This window comes from Tachyglossus aculeatus, chromosome 1, assembly GCF_015852505.1.
Source record: "Tachyglossus aculeatus isolate mTacAcu1 chromosome 1, mTacAcu1.pri, whole genome shotgun sequence".
In the NCBI taxonomy this organism is placed as follows: Eukaryota; Metazoa; Chordata; class Mammalia; order Monotremata; family Tachyglossidae; genus Tachyglossus; species Tachyglossus aculeatus.
In genome coordinates, this window is record NC_052066.1 from 69,023,074 (window position 1) to 69,050,501 (window position 27,428).

Consider the following 27,428-nt stretch of genomic DNA (forward strand, 5'->3'; position numbering starts at 1 on the left):
TTTCCATCTGGGGAGGGGCTGCTACGTCTTATGTCTTAGATCATTTGCCTGTGACACAGCTAAGTGATTTCTGCTCAAGGAGATGGCCGGCCTACCGACTTCATATTTTGCTTTAGATCTGGAAAGTGGTTTCCCTGTCAGAATGCCAGCAAGGCAGAAAGTGCTTTCCTCTTTGGTTCATTCATTCATTCAGTTGTATTTATTGAGCGTGTATTGTGTGCAGAGCACTGTACTAAGCACTTGGAAAGTACAATTCGGCAACAGACAGAGACAATCCCTTACCCAACAACGGGCTCACAGTCTAGAAGTGGGAGACAGACAACAAAACAAAACATCAGCAAGGATCCTCTGCTCTTCTCATCAATCAATCAGTCTGCCAGTAATATTTTGTTAAGCACCTACTGTGTGCAGAGCACTCTACTAAGCACTTGAGTGAAAACAATTCAGTTGGCAGACATGATCCCCGCCTTCAAGGAGTTTACAGTCTAGTGAGTACAGTCAACCCCCTCCACCTGCACCTCTGCTGCCAACCTTTCTTACCTTATACGCCTACTCGTCTGACTGTCCTGACTGCCATCTTGAGCGCTCATTCTCTAACGTGTCCTTCCCTTCTCATTTCAAACACGGCTTAGTGGCAAGACCACGGGCTTGGGAGTCAGAGGTAGTGGGTTCTAATTCCGGCTCTGCCCCTAGTCAGCTGTGTGACTTTGGGCAAGTCACTTCACTTCTCTGTGCCTCAGTTACCTCATCTGTAAAATGGGGATTTAGACTGTGAGCCCCACCTGGGACAACCTGATAACCTTGTAGCTCCCCCAATGTTTAGAACAGTCCTTGGCACGTAGTAAGCGCTTAACAAATACCATCATTATTATTGTTATTTTCAGTAAACACATCCATGTTTCACTTATCCCTCTCCCAAAAAACCTCCTCTGGACGCCACTGAACAATCCAGTTTTTGCCTTTACCTCCCTCTTCTCATTCCTGCCCAAGCTCCTTGAATGGGTTTTGTAATAATAATAATCGTATTAATTATTGTTACTGTGTAACAATAATACTAATAATAATGGTACTTGTTAAGCTCTCACTAGGTGCTAAGCACTGCTCTAAGTGCTGGAGTAGATGCAAGTTTAGTGATTTGCCCAAGGTCGCACAGCAGACGTGGTGGAGCCGGGACTAGAACCCAAGTCCTTTTGATTCCCAGGCCCATGGTATATCCACTAAGCCATGCTGCTTCTCAAGCATGTCTAAGTGCTGGGGTAATAATAATAATAATAATAATAATAATAATAATAATAATAGTAATAATAGTAATAATAATAGTATTTGTTAAGTGCTTACTATGTGCAAAGCACTGTTCTAAGCACTGGGGGGGATGCAAGGTGATCAGGTTGTCCCACGGGGGGCTCACAGTCTTAATCCCCATTTTACAGATGAGGGAACTGAGGCACAGAGAAGTTAAGTGACTTGCCCAAAGTCACACAGCTGACAATGGGCGGAGCTGGGATTTGAACCCATGACGTTTGACTCCAAAGTCCGGGCTCTTTCCACTGAGCCATGCTGCTTCTCTACAGGGTTATCAGTTTGAATACAGTCTGTGTCCCAGATGGGACTCACAGTGTAAGTAGGAAGGAGTAGGATTTAATTCCCATTTTACAGATGAGGAAACTGAGTCCCAGAGGAGTGAAGTGATTTGCCCAAAGTCACACCCCAGAGAAGTTGCAGAGCCAGGATTAGAACCCAGATCCTCTGCCTTCCAGACCTCCATTAGAATACACTGCTTCTCATAGACCATGTTGCTTCTCATGTAGTAGTTGACTGGATGCAAGGACTGAAAGAAAAAGCAATAACCTACTGCCTCCACTTCCTCTCCTCCAACATGACCCCGCTGTTGGGTAGGGACCATCTCTATATGTTGCCAACTTGTACTTCCCAAGCGCTTAGTACAGTGCTCTGCACACGGTAGGCGCTCAATAAATACGATTGAATGAATGACCCTCTACAATCCAGTTTCTGCCCCCTTAAATCCACAGGACCACCTTCTTCCCAAATGTAATGGATTCTAATCCATGCTAATTATCTTCAGTCAATCCACTAATCAATCAATGGTATTTATTGAGCATTTATTGTGAACAGAGCACTGTAATAAGCACTCGGGAGAGTACAGTACAAAAGAGTTGGTAGATACGCTTCCTGCCCACAGTGAGCTTACAGTCTCGAGGGGAACCTTTTGGCCGGGAAGCATCATGGCCTAATGGAAAGAGCCCAGGCCTGGGAGTCAGAAGGACTTGGGTTCTAATCCTGGCTCTGCCACTTGTCTGCTGTGTGACCTTGAGCAAGCCACTTCATTTCTCTGGGCTTCAGTTACCTCATCTGTAAAATGGGGATTAAGACCGTGAGCCTCATGTGGGACAGGGACTGTGTCATCATCATCATCATCATCAATTGTATTTGTATCTACCCTGGCACTTCCCTCTCAGGTTCACAAGTGGAGAGTTTCCAGTCCTCTACCAGTCTCAGCAATGATAATAATAATAATAATAATAATAATAACAATGATGATGATGATAATAATAATAATAATAATAATAGAGTCAAGCAGAGGCCTACCCATTCCATTCCTAGCTTGGGCAATGGCTAGCGAGTCTGTAGCAATCTGCTACAAGTCAAAACTCACCTGTGCTGGGCAGCAGCGGCGTGGGAGAGAATTGAGGGCGGAGACTCAAGCTGACCACACAGGAGAAGGCAACGGTAAAACAATTCCATATTTTTACCAAGAAAACTCAGTGGATTCACCAGCAGAACGATTGCAGTTGGAGAGTGGGGCGTTCTGGGAGAGATGTGTCCAAGGAGTCGCTATGGGTTGGAGATGATTCGACAGCATAAGACAAGACCACAGCACTTAGTACAATGCCTGGCACATAGTAAGTGCTTAACAAATAAGTTAAAAGGGGAAAGAAAAGACAGTCCTCAACACTATGGACCACTTACTTCTCTCCTGGAAATGCTACCTAACCTTGGTTTTTCTGACACTATCCTCCCCTGGTTCTCCTACTTTTCTGGCCAGTGCTTCTCAGTTGCTTTTACCAACTTTTCCTCCATTCCCCCTAACTCCCTAATAATTGATAATAATTATGGTATGTGTTAAGTGCTTATTAAATGTCAGGCACTTTGCTAAGTGGTGGGGTGGGCACAAGCAAATCTGGTTGGACTCAGTCCCTGTCCCATGTGGGGCTCACAGTCTCAGTCCCTATATTTTTTTACAGATGAGGCATGTGAGGCACAGAGAAGTAAAGTGATTTTCCCAAGGTCATACAGTAGACCATGACCTTCTGACTCCCCAGGCCTGTGCTCTAACCACTATGCCCTGCTGCTGCCCTAATTTTAGGCACCCCTCAAACTAATTGTAGGTACCCCTCAGAGCTCAGTTTGGGGTCCCCTTCCTCTTCTTGATCCACATCATCTCTCTTGGGGAGCTAATCCACTTTCATCTCTTCAAGTATCACCTCCATGCAGATGACTCCCCAAATTTTCAATCCAGCCCTAGTCTCTCTCCTAATATACAATCCTGTTTTTCCTCCTGCTTCCAGGACATGTGCACCTGGATGCTTTACCCAAACCTCCAACTCAGCGTATCCAGAACTGAATTTTTTATCTTCCCTCCCACAAACTAGTCCTTCTTTAACTTGTTCAGCTCTGTGAAAACTGCTACCATCTTCCTGTCCGAGAATCCCGCAGCCTTGGTGTCATCTTGGACTACTCACTGTCTACTTGTTTTTTATGGTATTTGTTAAGCACTTATATGTAACAAGCACTGTTCTAAGCACTGGGGTAGATACAAGTGAATTAGGTTGGACACAGTGCCTGTCCCATAAGGGGGTTACATTCTAAGTAGGAGGGAGAACAGAGAACTCAGGTACGGAAAAGTTAAATGACATGACCAAGGTTACCCAGGAAGCATTTGGCAGAACCAGGTCCTCTGGCTCCCAGGCCTGTGCTCTTTCCACTAGGCCATGCTCTTAATAATAGTAATCATAATAATAATAATGATAATCATTGTGGTATCTGTTAAGCACTTACTGTGTGCCAGGCACTGTGCTAAGCACTGGAGAGGATACAAGCAAATTGGGTTGGACACAGTTCCCTGTCCCACATCAGGCTCACAGTCTCAGTCCCCATTTTACAGAAGAGGTAACTGAGGCACAGAGAAGTGAAGTGACTTGCCCAGGGTCACACAGCAGACAAGTGGCAGAGTGGGAAATAGAACTCACGACCTTCTGAATCTCAGGCCCAGGCTGTAGCCACTGTGCCACGCTGCTTGCTTCTTAACATGCTACTAAAACTTGCCAATTCTTCTTTCATGTTATGCGTGTCCTGAAAGAAAGACTGCTGATGACATCCTTGTGAGAAGCAGGGTGGTCTAGTAGTCATGTACTCTCCCAAGTGCTTAGTATAGTGTTCTGCACACACTAAGTGCTCAATAAATACAACTGAATGATGGAATGAATAGTGGGGAGAGTACGGGCCTGGGAGTTAGAGAACCTGAGTTCTAGTCCTCACTCTGCCAATTGCTTGCTGTGTAACCTTGGGTAAGTCACTTCACTTCTCTGTGCCTCAGTTATCCCATCTGTAAAATGGAGATTAAATCCTCCTTCCTCCAATTTAGTCTGTGAGCCCCACTTGGGACAGGGGCTACGTCCAACCTGATAAACCTGTATGTATCCCAGCACTTAGAACAGTGCTGGACACATAGTAAGCACTTAATACCATTAAAATAAATCAGCTATCAGTTGAGTTAAAATTTCATCAATTTTTCCAAATCTTCCTCCATAACATAACCTCTCCCAGATCTGCCCTTTCCTCACCACTCAAATGTCTACCACCCAGGTCTAAATTAGTCCTATCATCTCTAAGATAATATCATCTATCTTCTCACTCGTTTCCCTGCCTCTAGTTTCCTCATCGTACTGCTGCCCATACTTCACAACCTGATTATCTTGTATCTACCCCAGTACTTAGTACAGTGTGTGACACATAGTAAGCGCTTAACAAATGTCATTAAAAAAATTTAAAAATAAGTTGGTGTCAAATCAGTGATTTGGTAATCTAATGTTGGTGACATCAAACTATATGTTGGAACTTTAAGCGCTTGTAAGCGCTTAACAAATGCCCCAATTATTATTATTGTTACATAGGGAGTAGGTTATCTTAAGAAGAATGAAGAATGCAAGATGGGGGATAGTGGCATGAGAGTGGATGGATAGAGGTAGAGAGCTGATTGTCTTTCACCCAGTTGTCAGGAATTCTGCTTGATGTGGAGAGGAATGGGGAACCATTTGAGGTTTCTGAGGTATGGGGAGAGGCGTATGGAGAGAGGTTGGGTTGAGTTAAGCATAGTCCAAAAATATGGTATTTTCCAGTTTCCACAAGTATGATGGTGCTGTCTTCTGTGATAGGAAAGTTAAGTGAAAGAGAAGATTTGGAAGAGAAGGTGTGAGTTGAGTTTTAGCCTTACTGAACTTGAGAAGCTAGTAAAGGCATCCGTATATAGACGTTTGGGAGGTAGAGGGTTAGAGGGATATAAGAACATGCAGGGGAGAAGTTAAATTGGGATTAGTGAGGAAGATTTGGGAGTCATCCACGTAGAGATGGGAGCAAATGAGTTCCCCAAGGGAGAAAAGTGATATATAGCAGGACTTCAATTAATCAACGGTAAATATTGAGCCTTTACTATGTGCAGAGCACTGTACTAAGCGCTTGGGAGGGTACAGTGCAACAGAGTTGGTAGACATGTTCCCTGCCCATGAGGAGCTTACAGTCCAGCAGGGAAGACAGAGATGTGCCTAAGTGCTGTGGGGCTGAGGGTGGGGTGATTATCGAGTGAATATCAGAGAAGCAGCATGGCTCAATGCAAAGAGCACGGGCTTTGGAGTCAGAAGTCATGGGATCAAACCTCGGCTCCGCCAATTGTCAGCTGAGTGACTTTGGGCAAGTCACTTAACTTCTCTGTGCCTCAGTTTCCTCATCTGTAAAATGGGGATGAAGACTGTGAGCCCCCCGTGGGACAACCTGATCACCTTGTAACCTCCCCAGCGCTTAGAACAGTGCTTTGCACATAGTAAGCACTTAATAAATGCCATTATCAAAAAAAAGTGCTCAAAGGGTACCCTGCTAAATCCTAGTTCCTTCTTCCTTGACCACAACAGAACAGCTGTCACCTCTGGCCGCTCTGAAATGTCCAGCCCCTTGGAACTTTCACCAGATTTTTAATTCAAAGTGACCACTCAATGATGTCCTCAACACCCAAGGCAGATAAGGCAGATTTGCTTATTGTACTTTCCCAAGCGCTTAGTACGGTGTTCTGCACACAGTAAGCACTCAGTGAATACGATTGAATGAATAAGGTCTTGAAGTTGCCCTCTTCTCAATCCTACTTTACCCTTCATTCTTCTGCAGATGTAACTCAGAATGTAAAGAGCTCTTCGTGTTTATTTTTATGCTTTTTGTTAAGCACTTACCCTGTGCCAAGCACTGCACTAAGCACTGTAGTCTCTATATGTTGCCAACTTGTACTTCCCAAGCGCTTAGTACAGTGCTCTGCACACAGTAAGCGCTCAATAAATACGATTGAATGAATGAATGAATAGTAGATGCAAGATAATCAGGTTGGACACAGTCCCTGTCCTACATGGTGCTCACAGTCTTAATCCCCCTTTTACAGATGAGGGAACTGAGGCACAGAGAAGTGAAGTAACTTGCCCAAGATCACACATTAGAAAAGCGGTGGAGCCAGGATTATTTGCCAAGAACTTCACAGTTCGTAACCTTTCAGTCAATCAGTCGTATTTATTGAGCTCTTCCTATAAGCAGAGCATTGTATTAAGTGCATGGGAGAGTACGATACAATAGTACTCTAACTGCCAGAGCTTTGTGCTCCGGGTTCTTTTTATGAGTTTCCATGCACTCCCAGCATGGTGTGCCCAGAACAGCATGTATGAAGAATTGATGTACACGTTTGTATGAAGCCTCCCAGTTTAGAATGACAGTTTATGTTGTTTGCTTGCCTTTCTTTAAGATTCACGGTCACCCTGCAACCCTGAGCCAACTACCTTTTCCCTCTCCATTCTTTTCTACTTCAGTTGGGGTCTCCCGACCAACATTTTCATTTCCTTTCCCCCTGAGCTTTCACTTTCTTTTGATGCCAGAGAGAAAGTGAGATCCCGCATGGTAGAGTGGTGCCTAAAATTAGGGAAGCAGCATGGCATAGTGGCTAGAGCACAGGCTTGGGAGTCAGAAGGTCATGGGTTATAGTTCCAGCTGTGCCACTTTTCTGCTGTATAATCTCTGGCAAGTCACTTTACTTCTCCGTGCCTCAGTTACTTCATCTGTAAAGTGGGGATTGAGACTGTGAGCCCCATGTGGGACAGGGACTGTATACAACCCAATTTGCTTTTATTCACTCCAGCACTTAGTACAGTGCCTGGGACATAGTTAGCACTTAACAAATACCATTATTATTATTATTATTATTATTATCCATGTCTTCAGGTGCCTTTTGACCTCACATCTTGCTTTTATCCCTCCTCCAACATGGCAACCCGGGCTTTCTCGTTCGCTTTTGAGTGTCCTGAATTTTCCAAAAACCCATATGTGCCATTTTTACATGATCAGCCTTTCATTCCCTTTACAGCCAGTGAGGAAGACAGTTGCTCAGTGAACTTGGAAGGGAAAAAGTCAAATTTGCTACCTGGGTGTTCCTCTTCCATGCTGTTCATATAAATTTAAACTGAGATTCCTGAGTTTTAGAATTAATGTGACAAAAATTGCTGTGTTGGCAGGTTTATTGAGTACTTGCAGATTGACATAGCATTTTTTTTTTCCTCCCTTCACTTTGCAGTAATGAAGGAAATGGATTCTTGGTTATTCAGGTTAAGAAGATGTTTAAGAAGGTCATTCACTTAACTCCACCTGTTTATGTGTGTGTCAGGGGGGAACAGGAGAAGGGGAGAAGGGTGGCTCTGATTTGACTTAAAGAGAAAATCCACTTTGGGTATATTGCCTGAACTCTTGAAATGGCTTGAAGCATATTCAGCTTTTCCTATCTCCAGATTTCTTTTTAAATATGTGAAATACACTCCCTCACATTATTCCTATGGAAAACTACCAATGCTTGTTGTAAAAATGATCAACTTTAATATGAGATTCCATAACTAGATTCCTCACAAGTTAAAGGAAACGTAAGTTATGTGGTCCTTCTCTTACCCATTAACACATCAGTGTTTTCATTAAAAGCAAAGGGAATTTGACCTCAGGTAATCAGCCTGCCAATCAGTCAATCAATCAATCCTATTTATTGAGTGCTTACTATATGCAGAGCACTGGACTGATTGCTTGGGACTTTATAACATAACAGAGTTGGTAGACACGTTCCCTGCCCACAGAAGCTTACTGTCTAGAGGGGGAGACAGACATAAATAAATAAATTATGGATATATACATAAGTGGATATATACATAAGGGCTGAGGGAAGGGTGAATAGAGGGAACAAATCCAAGCACGGTTTGCTAAATGGCTTATCCAGAGGTGACTCATTTAAAAAAATTAAAAACCAAATACAATTGGGGAAACCCATCTAAGAAAGTTATGCCCCATTTTGTTCAGTTATCTGAACTCTGAGTATCCAAACTAGCCTTGGTCCCAGTTACTTTGAATATTTGGCTACCTGTCATAATTATTAAAGCAGGGGGAGAATGAAAGGCAGAGTCTAGTCTCCAGTGGATAAAACTAGGAGACTGAGCATTGGCAGACTTGGCATTTGCTCCCAGCCTTACCATTAGGATCTAGAATGTAAGGTCTTGGAGAGCACAGAATGTGTCTTCTGGCTTGCATCTCGTACATCTCACACCACAAAATGCAGCATAGCCTAGCAGAAAAAGCACGAGTCTGGGAGCCAGGAGATCAGGATTGTAGACCTAGCTCTACCACTTGCCTGCTGCTGTGTGACTTTAGGAAATTCACTGCACTTTATATGTGCCTCCCTTTCCTCATCTGTAAAGTGGGAATTAAATACCTGTTCTCCGTGTCCTTTGGCTCGTGAGCCCCATGTGGGAGAGGAACTGTGACCGATTTGATTATCTTGTATTCATTCCTGAGCTTAGTCTAGTGCTTGGCACATAGGAAGCTCTTAATAAAAGCCATCATTATTAATTGTAGTATTTATTAAGCTCTACCGTGCTGAGAAGCAGCTGGCCTAGTGGAAAGAGCACGGACCTGGGCATCAGAGGACCTCGGTTTTAATCCCGGCTATCTGCCATTGGTCTGTTGTGTGACCTTGGGCAAGTCACTTCACTTTGCTGTGCCTCCATTTCCTCATCTGTAAAATAGTGATTAAATCCTACTCTCTTCTACCGACCTATCCAACCTGATTATCTTGAATAATAATAATAGTGGCATTTTATTAAGCGCTTACTATGTGCAAAGCACTGTTCTAAGCACTGGGGAGGTTACAAGGTGATCAGGTTGTCCCACGGCGGGCTCACAGTCTTCTTCCCCATTTTACAGACGAGGTAACTGAGGCCCAGAGAAGTTAAGTGACTTGCCCACAGTCACACAGCTGACAAATGGCGGAGCCAGGATTTGAACCCGTGACCTCTGACTCTACCCTGGCGCTTAGTACAGTGCTTGGCACACACTAAGTACTAAACAAATACCACCATTATTTGCCCCACCCAAAATGCTTAATACGGTTTTTTGAGAATAATGAGAGAAGTTGTTGCTATGACAGCGTACCTCAAACTAGAGATTTCATTTTTCACCCCCACTTCTTCACAAGACTTGAATTTTGTTGATGAACTGCTCCGCTGAAGCATAATGGCTGTTGGGAATAATAGCCCCAGGGTAGTTTGAAGGGTGACTATTTTATGATTATATAGATGGTTCAGACAGATAATGCAATTTTCCAAGTGGTTTGGGATCAATCAGGGAGGACATTCAATTATATTGAAGACATTGCTTAATAATAAACATGATCATTTTATCGGTCTAAGCCCCCCTCCCCCATTTCCAAATCATCCATTATGGTGATTTTGAGATGAAGAACTCTATATGGTAATTGGGCACAGACCCTTGTTTCTTTTCTTTTTGTTGTAGTTGATGAAGGAACTAGATGAGTCTTTGATGAAAAACAGAATTATAAGATCTGAGTTGGAGGGAAAGTCAGCATTAAGCTTTCCGCAGCACACGTTAGAGTCTCATGGTGAGATTGTCTTTTCCGATCATTGAAACTTCAACAGCGCTACTTAAAAGGGCTGCCAATTCACATTATGTAAAATATATGTAATAAAATATTTACCTCGGGCTTCTAGAAAAAGTTCCAAGGCAGAGGGTGTGAGCTGACCCTTGGTTTTAGGGCTTCTACTGGGAATCCTGAGTGAAATTGAAGTCTGTTAAATGTGTTTTGATTGGCCCTCGTCATGTTTTATCTCCTGTAATAAGATCTCTGTCAGTTTGTCGATTCTGACTAAGGACAGAAAGTTCATGTGTAGTAACAGTGCACATATTGAATTTAAAGTTATGGTTCGTGTCATGATGTAATGCCCCTCTCTCCTTTCTCTTAGTCAATATTTACCTGTAAGGCCAATAAATTACACTATCGACTTCAAAAGAAGCGATTGTTTTCTCATCTTCTCAGCGTGTGGATTTTAGATGCTTGTAAAATCAAAACTGAGAGTAGAGATTTTACGCAGCAAGCACTTTGAGGCTTGGCCTCTTGATCAGTGGAGGGCAGTTTTCCGAGCTCTTGATGACATGACAGACAACACAGCCGGGTGGCTTTCGGAGCTCAAACAGTTGAACTTTCCCTGCAGCAATTTCTCTCAGTCTTTCGAAGCTCACACGTTTGAACCTTCTCTGCTACACTTTATGTCAGTCTTCCAGATGACTGATGGACCTTCTCTCGGTGCGGCTGTGTTACCATATAATCCCGCTGAACTTTACAATTGCCCGCTGGTGTATATCCTCACCGTGGAATGCAACTTGGGTGGACAGACCGCTCCCTCTACCTGTATTTTGATTTTCCCTTCATGTCTGCTCCACATGAGCGGAGTAGAAGCAAAGGAAGCGGAGCTAAGGAAATTAAAATCGTAGGAAAGAGTTTCATCTCAGGGGTGAGACCTGGGTGAAGAGTATAGAATTCTGAGTTCCATTTTGGGGTTTGACCACATGGCAGGCTCTTGGTCCACACACTTAAATCCCCCATGCTTCAGTTTTCCCATCTGTAAAATTAGGGGTAGGTTTGGCAACTTGAGAAGCAGCTTGGATTAGTAGATACAGCCCGAGCCTGGGAGTCAGAAGGCCATGGGTTCTAATCCTGGCTCTGCCACTTGTCTGCTGTGTGACCTTGGGCAAGTCACTTCACTTCCCTGGGCCTCAGTTACCTCACCTGGAAAATGGGGATTGAGATTGTGAGCCCCACGTGGGACAAGGACTGTGTCCAACCTGATATGCTTGTATCCACCCCAGCGTTTAGTACCAGTGCCTGGATCATAGTGAGTGCTTTAGAAATACCATCATTATTATTATTATTATAAGGGAAAGGGACAGAGGGAGAGAGGTACAGGGAGAGAGAGACTAGAAATAGAATAAATGGATGGGACTGATTCCACTTGAGAATGGAGCAAGGGACATTGATGGTTGCTTTCAGGTCACTAAGGAACCTTGTTCATTTATTACCTGTTCCTGTGCCCTGAATATTATTCTAGGGGGTGTGAACAAATTACTGCACCTTCCAGAAATGAGCCATGGACTCTCTTTCATTCATTCATTCATTCATTCAATCGTATTTATTGAGTGCTTACTGTGTGCAGAGCACTGTACTGAGTGCTTGGGAAGTACAAGTTGGCAACATATAGAAACAGTCCCTACCCAACAGTGGGCTCACAGTCTGGAAGGGGGAGAACAGACAACAAAACAAAACATATTAACAAAATAAAATAAATAGAATAAATATGATAAATAAATAAATGGAGTAATAAATATGTACAAACATATATACAGGTGCTGTGGGGAGGGGAAGGAGGTATTGCGGGGGGATGGAGAAGGGGGGAGGGGGAGAGGAAGGAGGGGACTCAGTCTGGGAAGGCCTCCTGGAGGAGGTGAGCTCTCAGTAGGGCTTTGAAGGGAGGAAGAGAGCTAGCTTGGCGGATGTGTGGAGGGAGGGCATTCCAGGCCTGGGGAGGACGTGGGCCGGGGGTCGACGGCGGGACAGGCGAGAACGAGGCACGGTGAGGAGGTTAGTGGCGGCAGAGGAGCGGAGGGTGCGGGATGGGCTGGAGAAGGAGAGAAGGGAGGTGAGGTAGGAGGGGGTGAGAGGATGGACAGCCTTGAAGCTGAGAGTGAGGAGTTTTGCCTCTTCTCACTGGCAACAAGAGCCCTAGGAATAACAATTAAGAAATTAAAATCCTGTAGAAGGTTTTGGAGGTTTGGAGATTGGGAAGGCCGATGGTGAAAATGTCTCTGTCTTGTCCTTTCTAGATGCTGCCTCACTGTCCTCTGTTGAGTAGCCAGAATAATAATAGTCATCATCATGTGAAGAAATAGTCCTTTTTCACAAGTAACTCATAGCCCTCAATAAGTACCATAGAGTGTTTGACTGATTGATTAATTTGTAAAGTGTTCCAGATTCCAAAGTGACATTGCAAAAATGACCCGGGATCATAACAGTGCTGGGCATTTCTGGGGAAGTGACTGGATCTGACGTCCTTTTGATCCTACCTTTTTCACTGGGCTGATATTCTTGTTCCTTGACAGGAAACTTTGAAGTGGGTGTCCACATTGCGGACGTGAGTTACTTTGTTCCGGAGGGGTCGGCACTGGATGAAGCCGCCAGTGAAAGAGCCACAAGTGTCTACTTGGTGCAGAAGGTAAGAACCAGCCTCACTTCCGTACGTAAAACTTGGTCTCCTCAACTGAAGGAGCAGCATGGCCTAGTGACAAGAGCACAGGCTTGGGAGTCAGAGGACGTGGGTTCTAATCCCTGCTCTGCCACTTGTCTGCCGTGTGACCTTGGGTAAATCACTTCATTTCTCTGGGCCTCAGTTACCTCATCTGTAAAATGGGGATAAGGATTGTGAGCCCCACGTTGGACAAGGACTCTGTCCAACATGATTACCTTGTATCTACCCCAGGGCTTAGAACAGTGTTTGGCACATAGTAAGCACTTAACAAATGCCATAATTATTATTATTATCATCATTATTTACATTCTTTCTTTGGGAGGAGGAAGGGGGAGAAGAATAAAAGTGTTATTAATGGGGTTGTGGCAACAAGATTATGGTTTTCCATCACAGTGATAACCCAACAAAAACAGGAGACTACCTGAAAGTGCCTCACATTAGGGGACTATTGGGCCTCTATTTTTGAATTTCTTCAGTCAGGTACCATTCATAACCATTCTGAGGAACTTATGTATCATACTTTCCTGAACGCTCAGTACAGTGCCCTGCACAAAGCGCTCAGTAAATGCCACTGATTGACATTACCCTCCAAGACTTCCAGCTTGGGATCCCATGAGGTGAAAAACTCAGTTGGATAAGTAGTGTGCTCCAGAAACAAAGGCAGAAATGAAAAATAACATCTGTTGAAGAACTAATGTACTGAAGGGCAAGAGCTGAACTAGCTGAGCCCCCTTGGCAGAATTGAAACTGGAAAATGGAAAGAGCATGGGACTGGGAGACCAGGAGACCTGGGTTCTAATCCCAGGTCCACCACCTGTCTTCTGGGTGAACTTGAACAAGTCACTTAACTCTTCTGTGCCTTGTTCAATCATTCAATAGTATTTATTGAATGCTTTACTGTGTGCAGAGCCTCTATTTCCTCTCATCTGTAAAATGGGGTTTAAATTTGCATTCTCCCTCTCACTTAGACCTTCGTGGGACTGGGACTCTGCCTTATCTGATTGTATTTACCCTAGCACTTAACACAGTATTTGACACCCATTAAAAATTTAAGTAAGTACTACAATTACTAGTATTATAAGGATATAATCATAGTAAATGCTAGCAAAGCAAAGAATTATAAGGAAGGAAAGTGGAGTCTTGGTTATTCAAGGCAATAAGTAACTCAAACTGAATGATCACGCCAGTCATGCGAGGATGCTATTTTAGAAGTCATTATTACAAATAGGTTTTCATTTTTCCCACGTATGGTTGTGGAAGTCACAAAAATTATTGACTTCTCAAAGATAACTGTTGTTTTCTCTGTCTCCTGTCGCTGGACCGTCATGTAAATTGTTTTTTAAAGAGGAATTGTATTTTAGAGTAAGACAAAGAAGAGAGGTCATGAGTTTCAGGGAAGTACTCATCATCATCATCAATCGTATTTATTGAGCGCTTACTGTGTGCAGAGCACTGTACTAAGCGCTTGGGAAGTACAAGTTGGCAACATATAGAGACAGTCCCTACCCAGCAGTGGGCTCACAGTCTAAAAGGTGGGCTCACAGTCTAAAAGACTCTTGCCCCCTCATCTCCAGTTTGGAGATACAAAGCTCTGGTCGAACTCCTCTTTGGGGCCAGTGAGTGTTGGCTTTTTTCCATTTTGTTCCACATGCCCCTGAATGGAATGGGAATATTTAGGAGAAGAGGGAACTTTTAGGGAGAGGGAACCAGATGATTTCGTGAGAGACTTTGCCTTTCTGACTGATCTGTCCAAATGAGCTTGGTTCTTGTTGCACATTCACCAGTCTGGCAGGAGCCTGCAGGAGCTGGCCCACAACTTTGGAAGAGCAGGAGCCTGTGCATTCTTGTTCCTTTGAACCACTGCTCTGACCTTTCTTCCTCCCCATTTTTGTTTCTTGAAGGACTGGGTCCAGGAACTTTTCTGCTGTTTTTACTTTACTGTGTCTCTAAAGCCCCGCTTAAAAGCTGCACTAGCTGTTCCCCCTCCCCTCCCCTTCTAGATCTTTTTTCATTTGGCAAATTCTCTTCCCCCAAGCACCCGACATAGCCTTGTGTTTTGAATGAACTAGAAATTAGGGAGAGAAAGAAAGAGAGAAAGAGAGAGGGTGTGTTGGTTTTATGTGTTTTGCTTCTATAATAGCTTTTCCGGTTTCAAGCTTCTCTCAGGGACCAGCATTCAGCTTCTACACTGGCAATAGTAGATGTCAGAATTGCAATCTGCAGTGATGGTCATATGCCCAGGCAATTTCTCTTCTCCTCTCCTCCCCCACCCCAATTAGGACACTCTTAAAGTGAATCCCATCTTAGGTTTGAAGGCATTTTTGTTCTCTTTTAAATGAAATCACTTGGTGAAAGTTTTGCTTGTGGTGAGAAGTATGTGGTGGTTTGATCATTCTGGGGAAAACGACAGGATGGGTGGGGGCAAGAGAGGTGAATTGAAACAAGATGGTCATGAAAATCCCCTAGAAAACATCCTTTCCTCTGAGAAAAGGTTGTGTGATAGCCGGGACTCTCTCTTCTGGCTCAGGAGTGTTGCCAAACCCCGCAAGAAGGAATTAGATGCATCTGCATACTTAATTCCTCTGAGCTGTCTTCCCTAGAAGAGAATTATTGAGGAATTGCTAATGGGCTTGTTTTTTTAAAAAATCATTTTTAAAAATGAGCGTATCAAGTTTAAAAAGCAAGAAAACCTAAACAGTTGAAACCTAAACCTAAACCTTCTGCTTTTTGGCCCAGGCAATGGTGTTGTTTTAGGTGTGAAACAGCTCAAGTGAAAGGTCAGCCATAAATCCCCACAATATTTTATTGGTCCTGTTTTATAACAGAGATCAAAGATTGGAACTGGAAGCTAATCTGAATGTGAAGTCCAAAGAGTTTAAGATGTTCACTTCTGACACCAGCAGGTTGTCAGGGGTGTTAATGTTTTGTTAATGTCAAACCGGGTAACAAAGAGTTGATCAAAATCGGAATTCACGGGAGTGTTGATATGAAAAAGAAAGCTCTTTCAGCCGAAATATTGGCTGACAAGTGAATTGCCTGTTTCCTCTGAGTGCCTTTCAGTGTGCGATTGAATGGTAAGCTCCACCACTCGTCTGCTGCGTGACCTGGGCCAAGTCATTCAACTTCCCCGTGCCTCAGTTACCTCATCTATACAATGGGGATTAAGGCTGTGAGCCCCATGTGGGACCTGGGCTGAGTCCAACCTTATTAGGTGGTATTTACAGCGTGGCTCAGTGGAAAGAGCCAGGGCTTTGGAGTCAGAGGTCATGGGTTCAAATCCCAGCTCCACCACTTGTCAGCTGTGTGACTTTGGGCAAGTCACTTCACTTCTCTGGGCCTCAGTTACCTCATCTGTAAAATGGGGATGGAGACTGTGAGCCCCACGTGGGACAACCTGATTACCTTGTATGTACCCCAGCGCTTAGAACAGTGCTTTGCACATAGTAAGTGCTTAACAAATACCAACATTATTATTATTATTCTTATTATTTATGCCAGTGTTTAGTGTGGTGCCTGGCACACACAGAGAAAGCTCCTAACAAATACCATTAAAAAGAAATGCTGGCTGAGCCCACTCTTTTGCTAAAGGCACACAGCACCCCTCCTCCAGAACAAAGGAGAAAGAAGTGACCAAGTTAACAGGCTGGTAGGGTGAGATGATCCTGGCAAAGGTCATCGTCAATCGTATTTATTGAGCGCTTACTATGTGCAGAGCACTGTACTAAGCGCTTGGGAAGTACAAATTGGCAACACATAGAGACAGTCCCTACCCAACAGTGGGCTCACAGCTCCTGATGTACTATGGCCACTCAGCAGGCGGCTCGGCCTCCATCTAGGGGAGGAAGTTGTCAGCCAAGGCACCGCACCTTTGATGAGGAAAATCGTGGAAAATGCTGCCCTGTCTTACCTAATGAGAAGCAGTGGTCTGGTGGATAGAGCTCAGTCCTGGGAGTCCGAAGGAACTGGGTTCTAATCCTGCCTCCCCCATTTGTCTGCTGTATGCTCTTGGCCAAGTCACTCTACTTCTCTGTGCCTACGTTCCCTCAACTATAATAATAGTAATGATGGTATTTGTAAAGTGCTTACTATGTGCAAAGCACTGTTCTAAGCGCTGGGGGATACAAGGTGATGAGATTGTCCCACATGGGGCTCACAGTTTTAATCCCCATTTTACAGATGAGGTAACTGAGGCACAGAGAAGTTAAGTGGCTTGCCCAAGGTCACACAGCTGACAAATGGCGGGGCCGGGATTTGAACCCATGACCTCTGACTCCCAAGCCCGGACTCTTTTCACTGAGCCACGCTGCTTCAACTATAACTGACTAAGACTGTGGGATGAAGACAGTGAGCCCCATGAGGGACTTGAACTGTGTCCGACCTGATTACCTTGTATCTACCCTAGTGCTTAGAACAGCCCACTGTTGGGTAGGGACCGTCTCTATATGTTGCCAACTTGTACTTCCCAAGCGCTTAGTACAGTGCTCTAAACACAGTAAGCGCTCAATAAATATGATTGAATGAATGAACAGAACTGGCACATAGTAGGTGCTTAGTAAATACCATGTCATTGAGAAGGAATGTGGCCTAGTGGATAGAGCATGGGACTGGAAGTCAGAAGGATCTGGGTTCTAATCCCGGCTCTGCCACTTGTCTGCTGTGTGATCTTGGGCAAGTCACTAAACTTCTTTGGGCCTCAGTTACCTCATCTGTAAAATGGAAATGAAGACTGTGAGCCACATGTGGGACCAGGATGGTGTCCAAGCTGACTTTCTTGGATCCACCCCAGCATTTAGTACAGTGTTTAACATATAGTCAGTGTTTATCAAATACCACAATTATCATTATTAATAATGATAATAATAATAATGATGATGAGTGCTGGTACGTGCTTTTTTTTTCTTTCCAAGTTGGCTGAGTCTTCCCACCCGTGGCATTTCTTTTTGATTCCAGCGATCCCCTGACTTGCTCCTGAATGTGACCAGGCCTCCTTCCTCAACTTCATCAGACAGTTCTGCTCCTTGAGGCCAGGTTGATTTTCCGGTCGGGTTAATGGCATCCTTTTCCTATCACCGCCCACTCAATCAGTCAATCAGTGGTCTCTATTGAGTGTTGCAGAGCACTGGAGTAAGCACGTGGGAGAGTTCAGTACAACAGAGTTGGTAAATCCATTCCTTTTCCCAAGGTTGCACTCACCTATCCAACTGCTCTGGCCCCTGAAGGAGAGAAATAAACACCCATCCCGGAAGTATAGCTACAGTGCATTAGCCTGAGCAGCCTGATCTTCTCCACTCTCCACAAAAAGTCAGGACCACGCTCCACAAAAAGTCAGGATTCTTAGAAAGGTGGTGTTGTATCATCTTATGCAGATCTCCTCCTCTGAAGCTGATCCAGTACAGACACACCAGCAGCAATTCCAGCAGCGTGGCTCGGTGGAAAGAGCTCGGGCTTTGGAGTCAGAGGTCACGGGTTCAAATTCCGGCTCCACCAACTATCAGCTGTGTGACTTGGGGCAAGTCATTTAACTTCTCTGTTCCTCAGTTCCCTCATCTGTAAAATGGGGATTGACTGTGAGCCCCCGTGGGGCAACTTGATCACCTTGTAACCTCCCCAGCTCTTAGAACAGTGCTTTGCACATAGTAAGTGCTTAACAAATGCCATTATTATTATTATTAATAATAATAATGGAAAATCCAACCATCTTGAGTCGCTGACCCGATTCACTATCCAGAAAAGGGGGCTTAGAAAAGCATCATCTTCTCTGTGCCTTTTTCTGCAGCGCGTGCCTCTTCGCTCCATCTCTTCTTTCAGTCTTTACAGTCCCTGAGTATTCCAGGAGTTGTCAAGATCCTGTTAGTTTCTGTTTATCCTAGGAAGCACAGTGAAGGAGACTGGTTGGTCTAATACATACTAAATTTGTTAAGTTGAGTGTGTATTATGTGCTTGATTGTTGAGCTGTCTAAACCCCAGGGATAGTAGAAATCAAACAGAAACTCCTTATCAGCTTTAAAGCACTGTCACCTTGCCCCCTCCTACCTTATTTCACTACTCTCCTCCAGCCGACACTCTTTGCTCCTCTAATGCTGACCTTCTCACTATACCTCGATCTCGTCTATCTCACTGCCAACCTCTCAACCACGTCCTACCTCTGGCCTAGAACTCCCTCCCTCTTGGTATCTGACAAACAGTCACTCTCCCCACCTTCAAAGCCTTATTGAAGACACACAGCCTCCAAGAGGCCTTCCCTGACTAAGCCCTCATTTCCTCTTCTCTCCCGTCTTCGTCATCCTTGCATTTGGGTTTTGCTCTCTTTATTCACCCCTCCTTCAGCCCCACAGCACTTATGTATATATCCACAATTTATTTATATTAATGTCTGTCTTCCCCTGTAGACTGCAAGCTTGTTGTGGGCAGGAAATGTTTCTACCAACTTTTTTATATTGTACTCTCCCAAATGCTTAGTATAGTGCTCTGCACAAAGAAAGGCTCAATAAATGCAGTTGATGGATAGATTGAAATCAAGGAATCGACTGCACTTTGCCTTAGTCCTCCAGACCATGCTGGATGAAGTTAAAGAGTTTTTCAAAACTACAGGTTTTTTTTTTCTGGTTTTGTGCACTTTATGGATGGTTGCCTTTTGAGTTTACCCAGGGTGGTGGTGACCTGTTCTCTTCTTTCCACACACAAAACTAGCTGTATCTTCTTTGCAGAGTGAAATAGGAAAAATCCCTTATAATATATTTTGAGAGTTCACTGTGTGAAGAACAGTGCATTAAGCATTTGGGAGAGTACAGTAGAATTAGTAGACCCAATCTCTGGCCTCAATGAATTTGCAGTCTAGTGGAACCCATTGTGCTCAGTGTTAGAGTTTGGATGTGTAAGGGACCATTTAGTATGTGAAGAGTAGGATTCTGTTGTTCTCCCTACCCATTAAAGCACACAGTAAACGTGGGTGATTAGGAGCGTTTTTCTGGAATCAGATTAAAAAAGTAAAAGCCACAGAGTGAACAAATATTTAATAGATGGCAGAAATCGAGTTCTGATCATTCTGAAAATCACTCCCAGCACCCGTTCCCAGAAGTAGTGACATATTAGTTTCTTGGGGACGGGGTCATACCCTCCCAAGGCTCACATTAGCCCAGGGACTGAATACCTTTCAAGAGAACTGTTTTCTGATTTGGGAGATATGTGTCGGCATGATTTTCTAAATTTATCGCCCCCGGCTCTTGCTTTTTCCAGCCGGCATGGCAGATCTCACGTAGTGGCTGTGTAAGTCCTGAAACACTGGACCATTGTCAGTGTGCTTCTCCCTATTGGAATAACAACATTGGCGTCCTTTGTGTTGGGGGAAGTCGCTTATCGTAATCTGCGCCCTCCTGCCCTTCCAGGCCCTCCGACACTGCTGATTCATGCTGTGACTTCTGGAATGTCAGAGAGCATACAACTAACCTCTTAGTGGTGGCAATTAGGGTGGATTTATGAGAAGGCCAGGGCTGGTGCCAAACCACAAGTGTGATTATAAACATTTCAATTACCTCCACTTTGAAAGACAAGAGATTTCAACAACAGAAGTGGACCTAAAGTTACTTTTACTGGACTGAATTCTGCCTAAAACCCAGGGGCAGGTGTATTAGCTAGGGATGCTCCTATTTTTTTTTGTTACAGAGTTGTTCCTGGAGGGAGTTTCGTTTGTGTTACCTTTGAAATTTAAGAGTAACTAGAGAACAGGGAAACCAAGGCAGAGATCAGGCATTAATGGGATTTGGGCCTTGTTGGGTAGGGGACCGTCTCTATATGTTGCTAACTTGTACTTCCCAAGTGCTTAGTACAGTGCTCTGCACACAGTAAGCACTCAATAAATACGATTGAATGAAGGAATGAATGAATGAATGGGCCCCCGGAAAGAGGTTGTAGAAACAGTGTAACCTCTTATTTGGGCAAAAAGCAAGGAGTAAAGTCAAAGACAGACTGGCACTTGTTAAATGCAGGTGTGTTGTTTTCCTCCTAAGGGTCTGTTAAGGGAAAGGAAGTTAAAAACAAAAGAAAAAAAAACTGGTTGAAGATTGAAATCACCGTAGAATGAGTGATTCCTCAGCCACTGACTTCACCAAGGAAAGTAGTCTTGAACCTTTTCCTTTCTGTTGCCATAGTAATAGCTAGACTGTGAGCTTGTCGTTGGGTAAGAATTGTCTCTATCTGTTGCCGAATTGTACTTTCCAAGCGCTTAGTACAGTGCTGTACACACAGTAAACGCCCCCTTCTAGACTGTGAGCCCGTTATTGGGTAGGGATCGTCTCTATATGTTGCCGATTTGTACTTCCCAAGTGCTTAGTACAGTGCTCTTCACACAGTAAGTGCTCAATAAATGCGATTGAATGAATGAATGAATAAATATGAATGAATGAATGAATGAATAATTTATTAAAGTTCCAATTACTGTAACTTATTAAAATTCCAACATATAATTGGATAAATCACCAAGCATTCAGTTACCAAAGCATTGACTTGGCACCAGTTTCTTTTTTGCTTATTTTTATGGTAATTGTTAAGTGGCTTACTATATGCCAGCCACTGTACTAAGCGCTGGTGTAGATACAAGATAACCAGTTTGGATCACAGCCATAATCCCCATTTTACAGATGAGGTAATTGAGGCACAAAGAAGTTAAGTGTCTTGCCCAAGGTCACACCGCAGACAAGTGGTGGAGCTGGGATGAGAACCCAGGTTCTTCTGACTCCCAAACCCATGTTCTCACCACTACGCCATGCTGCTTCTCCTACCTTCTCCAACCTCTTCTAGTCAATCAATCAATCAATCAATCAATCGTATTTATTGAGCGCTTACTGTGTGCAGAGCACTGTACTAAGCGCTTGGGAAGTACAAGTTGGCAACATATAGAGACGGTCCCTACCCAACAGTGGGCTCACAGTCTAGAAGGGGGAGACAGAGAACAAAACCAAACATATTAACAAAATAAAATAAATAGAATAGATAGGTACAAGTAGAATAAATAAATAGAGTAATAAATATGTTCAAACATATATACATATATACAGGTGCTGTGGGAAGGGAAGGAGGTAAGATGGAGGGATGGAGGGGGGGCGAGGGGGAGAGGAAGGAGGGGGCTCAGTCTGGGAAGGCCTCCTGGAGGAGGTGAGCTCTCAGTAGGGCCTTGAAGGGAGGAAGAGAGCTCGCTTGGCGGATGTGGGGAGGGAGGGCGTTCCAGGCCCGGGGGATGACGTGGGCCGGGAGTCGATGGCGGGACAGGTGAGAACGAGGCATGGTGAGGAGTTAAGCGGTGGCCGAGGAGCGGAGGGTGCGGGCTGGGCTGGAGAAGGAGAGAAGGGAGGTGAGGTAGGAGGGGGCGAGGTGATGGGCAGCCTTGAAGCCCAGGGTGAGGAGTTTCTGCCTGATGCGCAGATTGATTGGTAGCCACTGGAGATTTTTGAGGAGCGGAGTAACATGCCCAGAGCGTTTCTGGACAAGGACAATCCGGGCAGCAGCATGAAGTATGGATTGAAGTGGGGAGAGACACGAGGATGGGAGATCAGAGAGAATCAGAGTCACATTTTTGTGTCTATGGATGAAGGTAATTTTGTGGGGATTATAGAACAGAATAGAACAAACAAAAGCCCTGGTCCCTTTCCTGGGTCTGAATCTTGTTTTCAAGTGTTTCCATTGAGCAACAATAGAGTATACGCTGTCAAAATGAAATGACTTTATTTTTCACAGAAGCAGCGTGGCCTTATAGAAAGAGCATGGGCCTGGAAGCCATAGGACCTAGAACCTAATCCTGGCTCCACCACTTATGTGCTGGGTGACCTTGGGCAAGACATTTCACTTCTCTGTACCTCAGTTCCTTCATCTGCAAAATGGGGATTCAGTATCTGGTCTCCCTCCTACTTAGATGTGAGGTCCATGTGGGACCTGATTATCTTGCATCTTCCCCAGTGCTTGGTACAAAGTAAGCACATAACAAATATTATTATTATTATTACTATTATAATCGTTATCATTATTATTATCTTGGTGGTGACCTCAATAATAATCATGTTGGCATTTATTACACGCTGACTATGTGCAAAGCACTGTTCTAAGCGCTGGGGAAGTTACAAGGTGATCAGGTTGTCCCACAGGGGGTTCACAGTCTTAACCCCCATTTTCCAGATGAGGTAACTGAGGCACAGAGAAGTTAAGTGACTTGCCCAAAGTCACACAGCTGACAATTGGTGGAGCTGGGACTTCATCATCATCATCATCAATCGTATTTATTGAGCGCTTACTATGTGCAGAGCACTGTACTAAGCGCTTGGGAAGTACAAATTGGCAACATATAGAGACAGTCCCTACCCAACAGTGGGCTCACGGTCTAAAAGGGGGAGACAGAGAACAAAACCAAACATACTAACAAAATAAAATAAATAGAATAGATATGTACAAATACATTAAATAAATAAATACATAGAGTATTCACATAGAGTAGTCATATAAGTGACTAGCCCAAAGTCACACAGCTGACAATTATTATAGAGGCACTGTGGGCTGGGCTGTAGTAGATCAGTGAGGTGAGGCAGTAGTAATAATAATTATAATATTGTAATATAATATTATTATATATATAACATAATATTATATACATAATATTATTATTATAATTATAATATTCAAGTGCTTAGTACAGTGCTCTGCACACAGTAAGCGCTCAATGAATACGATTGATGATGATGATGACAGTTGGCAGAGACGGGATTTGAACCCATGACCTCTGATTCTCAAGCCTGTACTCTTTCCATGGATCCATGCAGCTTCTCTAGTGGCCTAGTGGAAAGACCATGGGCCTGGGAGTCAGAAGTCCTGAGTTCTAATCCCAGTTTCTCCATATGCCTGTTTTGTGACCTTGGGCAAGTCACTTAACTTCTCAGTGCCTCAGTTACCTCATCTGTAAAATGGGGATTAAGACTGTGAGCCCCCCGTGGGACAGGGACTCTGTCCAACCTGAATACCTTGTATTCATTCATTCAATCGTATGTATTGAGCGCTTACTGTGTGCAGAGCACTGTACTAAGTGCTTGGGAAGTACAAGTCGGCAACATATAGAGATGGTCCCTACCCAACAACAGGCTCACAGTCTAGAATCAATCAATCAATCAATCATATTTATTGAGCGCTTACTGTGTGCAGAGCACTGTACTAAGCGCTTGGGAAGTACAAGTTAGCAACATATGGAGACGGTCCCTACCCAACAGCGGGCTCACAGTCTAGAAGGGGGAGACAGATGACAAAACAAAACATATTAACAAAGTAGAATAAATAGAACAGTAAATATGTACAAGTAAAATAAATAGAGTAATAAATCTGTACAAACATATATACAGGTGCTGTGGAGAGGGGAAGGAGGTAGGGCGGGGGGGGATGGGGAGTGGGAGAGGAAGGAAGGGGCTCAGTCTGGGAAGGCCTATCCACCCCAGTACTTAGAAAAGAGCTTGGTACATAGTAAGTGCTTATCAAGTATTATAATTATTATTACTACTGCCTCACCTCACTGATCTACTACAGCCCAGCCCACAGTGCCTCTATAATAATAATAATATGTTATTATTAGTAGTAACAGTATTAATCTCATCTGTCTCTCCACCAATGTTGTTCCCACATTTTCCGCCTACCTTAAAATTCTCCTCCCTGCCCCCCTATATACACCAGACCACCACTCTCTCCACTTTCAAAGTCTGATTAAGGTCACATCTCCTCCAAGAGGCCTTCCCTGATTAAGCCTTCTTTTCCTCGGTTGCCTCTCCCCTCTGTGTATTCTGTGCACTTCGATCTGTGACCTTTGGGCATTTGATAGTCATCCCATCCTCAACCCTACAGAACTTATGTACATCTCTTTAAATCATATATTATAAATTACTTGGCTATTCATATTAATGTCTGTCTCCCTCCTAGACTGTAAACTCACGGTGGGCAGGGAACGTGTCTGCCAACTCTTTTGTATAGTACTCTTCCAAGTGCTTAATACAGTGCTCTGCAGATAGTAAAGCACTCAATAAATATCATTGATTGATTAATTATTATTATTATTTGGGGAAGCAGCGTGGGTTAGTGGAAAGAGCATGGGCTTGGAAGTCAGAGGACATGGGTTCTAATCCCAACTCCGCCACTTGTCTGCTGTGTGACCTTGGGCAAGCCACTTAATTTCTCAGTGCCTCAGTTACCTCATCTGGAAAATGATGATTAAGACTATGAGCCTCGCATAGAATGACCTGGTTACCTTGTATCTACCCCAGCACTTAGAACAGTGCGTGGCACATAGTAAGCACTTAACAAATGCCATTGTTATTATTATTATAATTTTATTATTATTTGGTGAATATGTGGGTAGAAGGAGGGAGATGAGTTGAGGACACCACCAAGATAATAATAATGATAATGGTTATTATCATTATTATTATTATTTTCACAGAATTACCCATTTTTTTATCTGCATTTCCCAACTCAGGTAATCCATTGGTTAAAGGAGGGAAAAGATGTGGTCAAAGCCAAAAGGTGACAAGCTAATGGAAAACATCCTTTATTTATTTACTCTATTTTATCAATGATGTGCATATAGCTATAATTCTATTTATTCTGATGGTTTTGAGACCTGTCTACATGTTTTGTTTAGTTGTCTGTCTCCCCCTTGTAGGCTGTGAGCCCATTGTTGGGTAGTGACCGTCTCTATCTGTTGCCGACTTGTACTTCCCAAGCGCTTAGTACAGTGCGCTGCACACAGTAAGCGCTCAATAAATACGATTGAATGAATGAATGAAATCCTTTTGGAGGGCATCGTGCATTATTTCTTCTGTCAGGACAGAGAAGCATAAGGAAACTGTGTAGGAAATGAACTTACCTGTGCTGTTCTGTGTCCACAGGTGGTCCCCATGCTCCCCCGATTGCTCTGTGAAGAGCTGTGCAGCCTCAACCCTATGATGGACAGGCTGTCATTTTCGGTGATCTGGAAGTTGACTCCCGAAGGCAAGGTAATCTTCCATCTACAATGGTGTTCGTCCTTCAGCGGTGGCCTGCTGCCCCTTTAAAGCACTCAGCCATCTGGCCCCACCCTACCTCACCTCGCTGCTCTTCTTAGTACAGTGCTCTGAACATAGTAAGCGCTCAATAAATATGATTGATGATGATGATGCTCTTCTATTACAACCTGGGCCCGCATACTTCACTCCTCTAATGCTAATCTTCTCACTGTACCTCCATCTTCTCTGTCTCTCCGCCGACCTCTTGCCCACCTACTGCCTCTGGCCTGGAATGCCCTCCCTCTTCATATCCGACTGATAAATACCCTCCCCACCCTCAAAGCCTTACTGAAGGCACATCTCCTCCAAGAGGCCTTCCATTCATTCCTTCAGCCATGTTTATTTAGCGCTTATTGGGTGCAAAACATCATCATCATCAATCGTATTTATTGAGCGCTTACTGTGTGCAGAGCACTGTACTAAGCGCTTGGGAAGTACAAGTTGGCAACATATAGAGTCAGTCCTTACCCAACAGTGGGCTCACAGTCTAAAAGGGGGAGACAGAGAACAAAACCAAACATACTAACAAAATAAAATGAATAGAATAGATATGTACAAGTAAAATAAATAAATAGAGTAACAAATAAGTACAAACCTATATACATATATACAGGTGCTGTGGGGAAGGGAAGGAGGTAAGATGGGGGGATGGAGAGGGGCACGAGGGGGAGAGGAAGGAGGAGGCTCAGTCTGGGAAGGCCTCCTGGAGTAGGTGAGCTCTCAGTAGGGCCTTGAAGGGAGAAAGAGAGCTAGCTTGGCGGATGGGCAGAGGGAGGGCATTCCATAAGTGCTTGGGTGAGTACAGTGTAACAATAAATAGGCACACATGAGCTCACAGTCTAGAAAGGGGACAGACATTAATATAAATAAATAACAGATATGACTTCTGTGACTAAACCCTTATCTCCTCGTCTCCCACTCCCCTCTGCGTTGCTCTTGCACTTGGATTTGCTCCCTTTAATCACCCCTCCCTCAGCCCCACAGCCCTGATGTACCTAACCATAATTTATTTATTTAATATTAATGTCTGTCTCCCCCTCTAGGCTTTACGCTCATTGTGGGCAGGGACATGTGTACCAACACTTGTTATTTTGTTCTAGCTCACTCTCCCAAGTGCTTAGTACAGCACTCTGCATACGGTAAGTGCTCAGTGGATTGGATTAACTGACCTCACACCTTCTGAATGCTGGAGGGCCTAGAATGTAATGGGGAGAATTGTGTGTTTGTCTAGATCACCTCTGCAGTCAAGTCATCATCCTCATCATGAGTGGTATTTGTTGAGCACTTACTGTGTGCAGAACACTGTACTAAGCACTTGGGAGAGAAGAGTGTAAGAGTAATCTCATTCCCTGCCCACATTGAGCTTGCAGTCTAGAGGGGGAGACAGATATTCATATAAATAAATAATTTATAATAT

General features: G+C 43.9%; 1 protein-coding gene across 2 annotated transcripts in view; it reads left to right on the forward strand.

Moving 5' to 3' along the window:
- The window catches only part of DIS3L2 (DIS3 like 3'-5' exoribonuclease 2), a 566,950-nt gene that overhangs the window by 360,923 nt on the left and 178,599 nt on the right, over nucleotides 1–27,428 (forward strand). For both annotated transcript variants that reach the window (XM_038750342.1, XM_038750351.1), the window contains exons 11-12: nucleotides 12,805–12,917; nucleotides 25,856–25,963. In XM_038750342.1, the coding sequence (XP_038606270.1) occupies nucleotides 12,805–12,917; nucleotides 25,856–25,963 (221 nt within the window). The remainder of the gene's footprint in view (nucleotides 1–12,804; nucleotides 12,918–25,855; nucleotides 25,964–27,428) is intronic.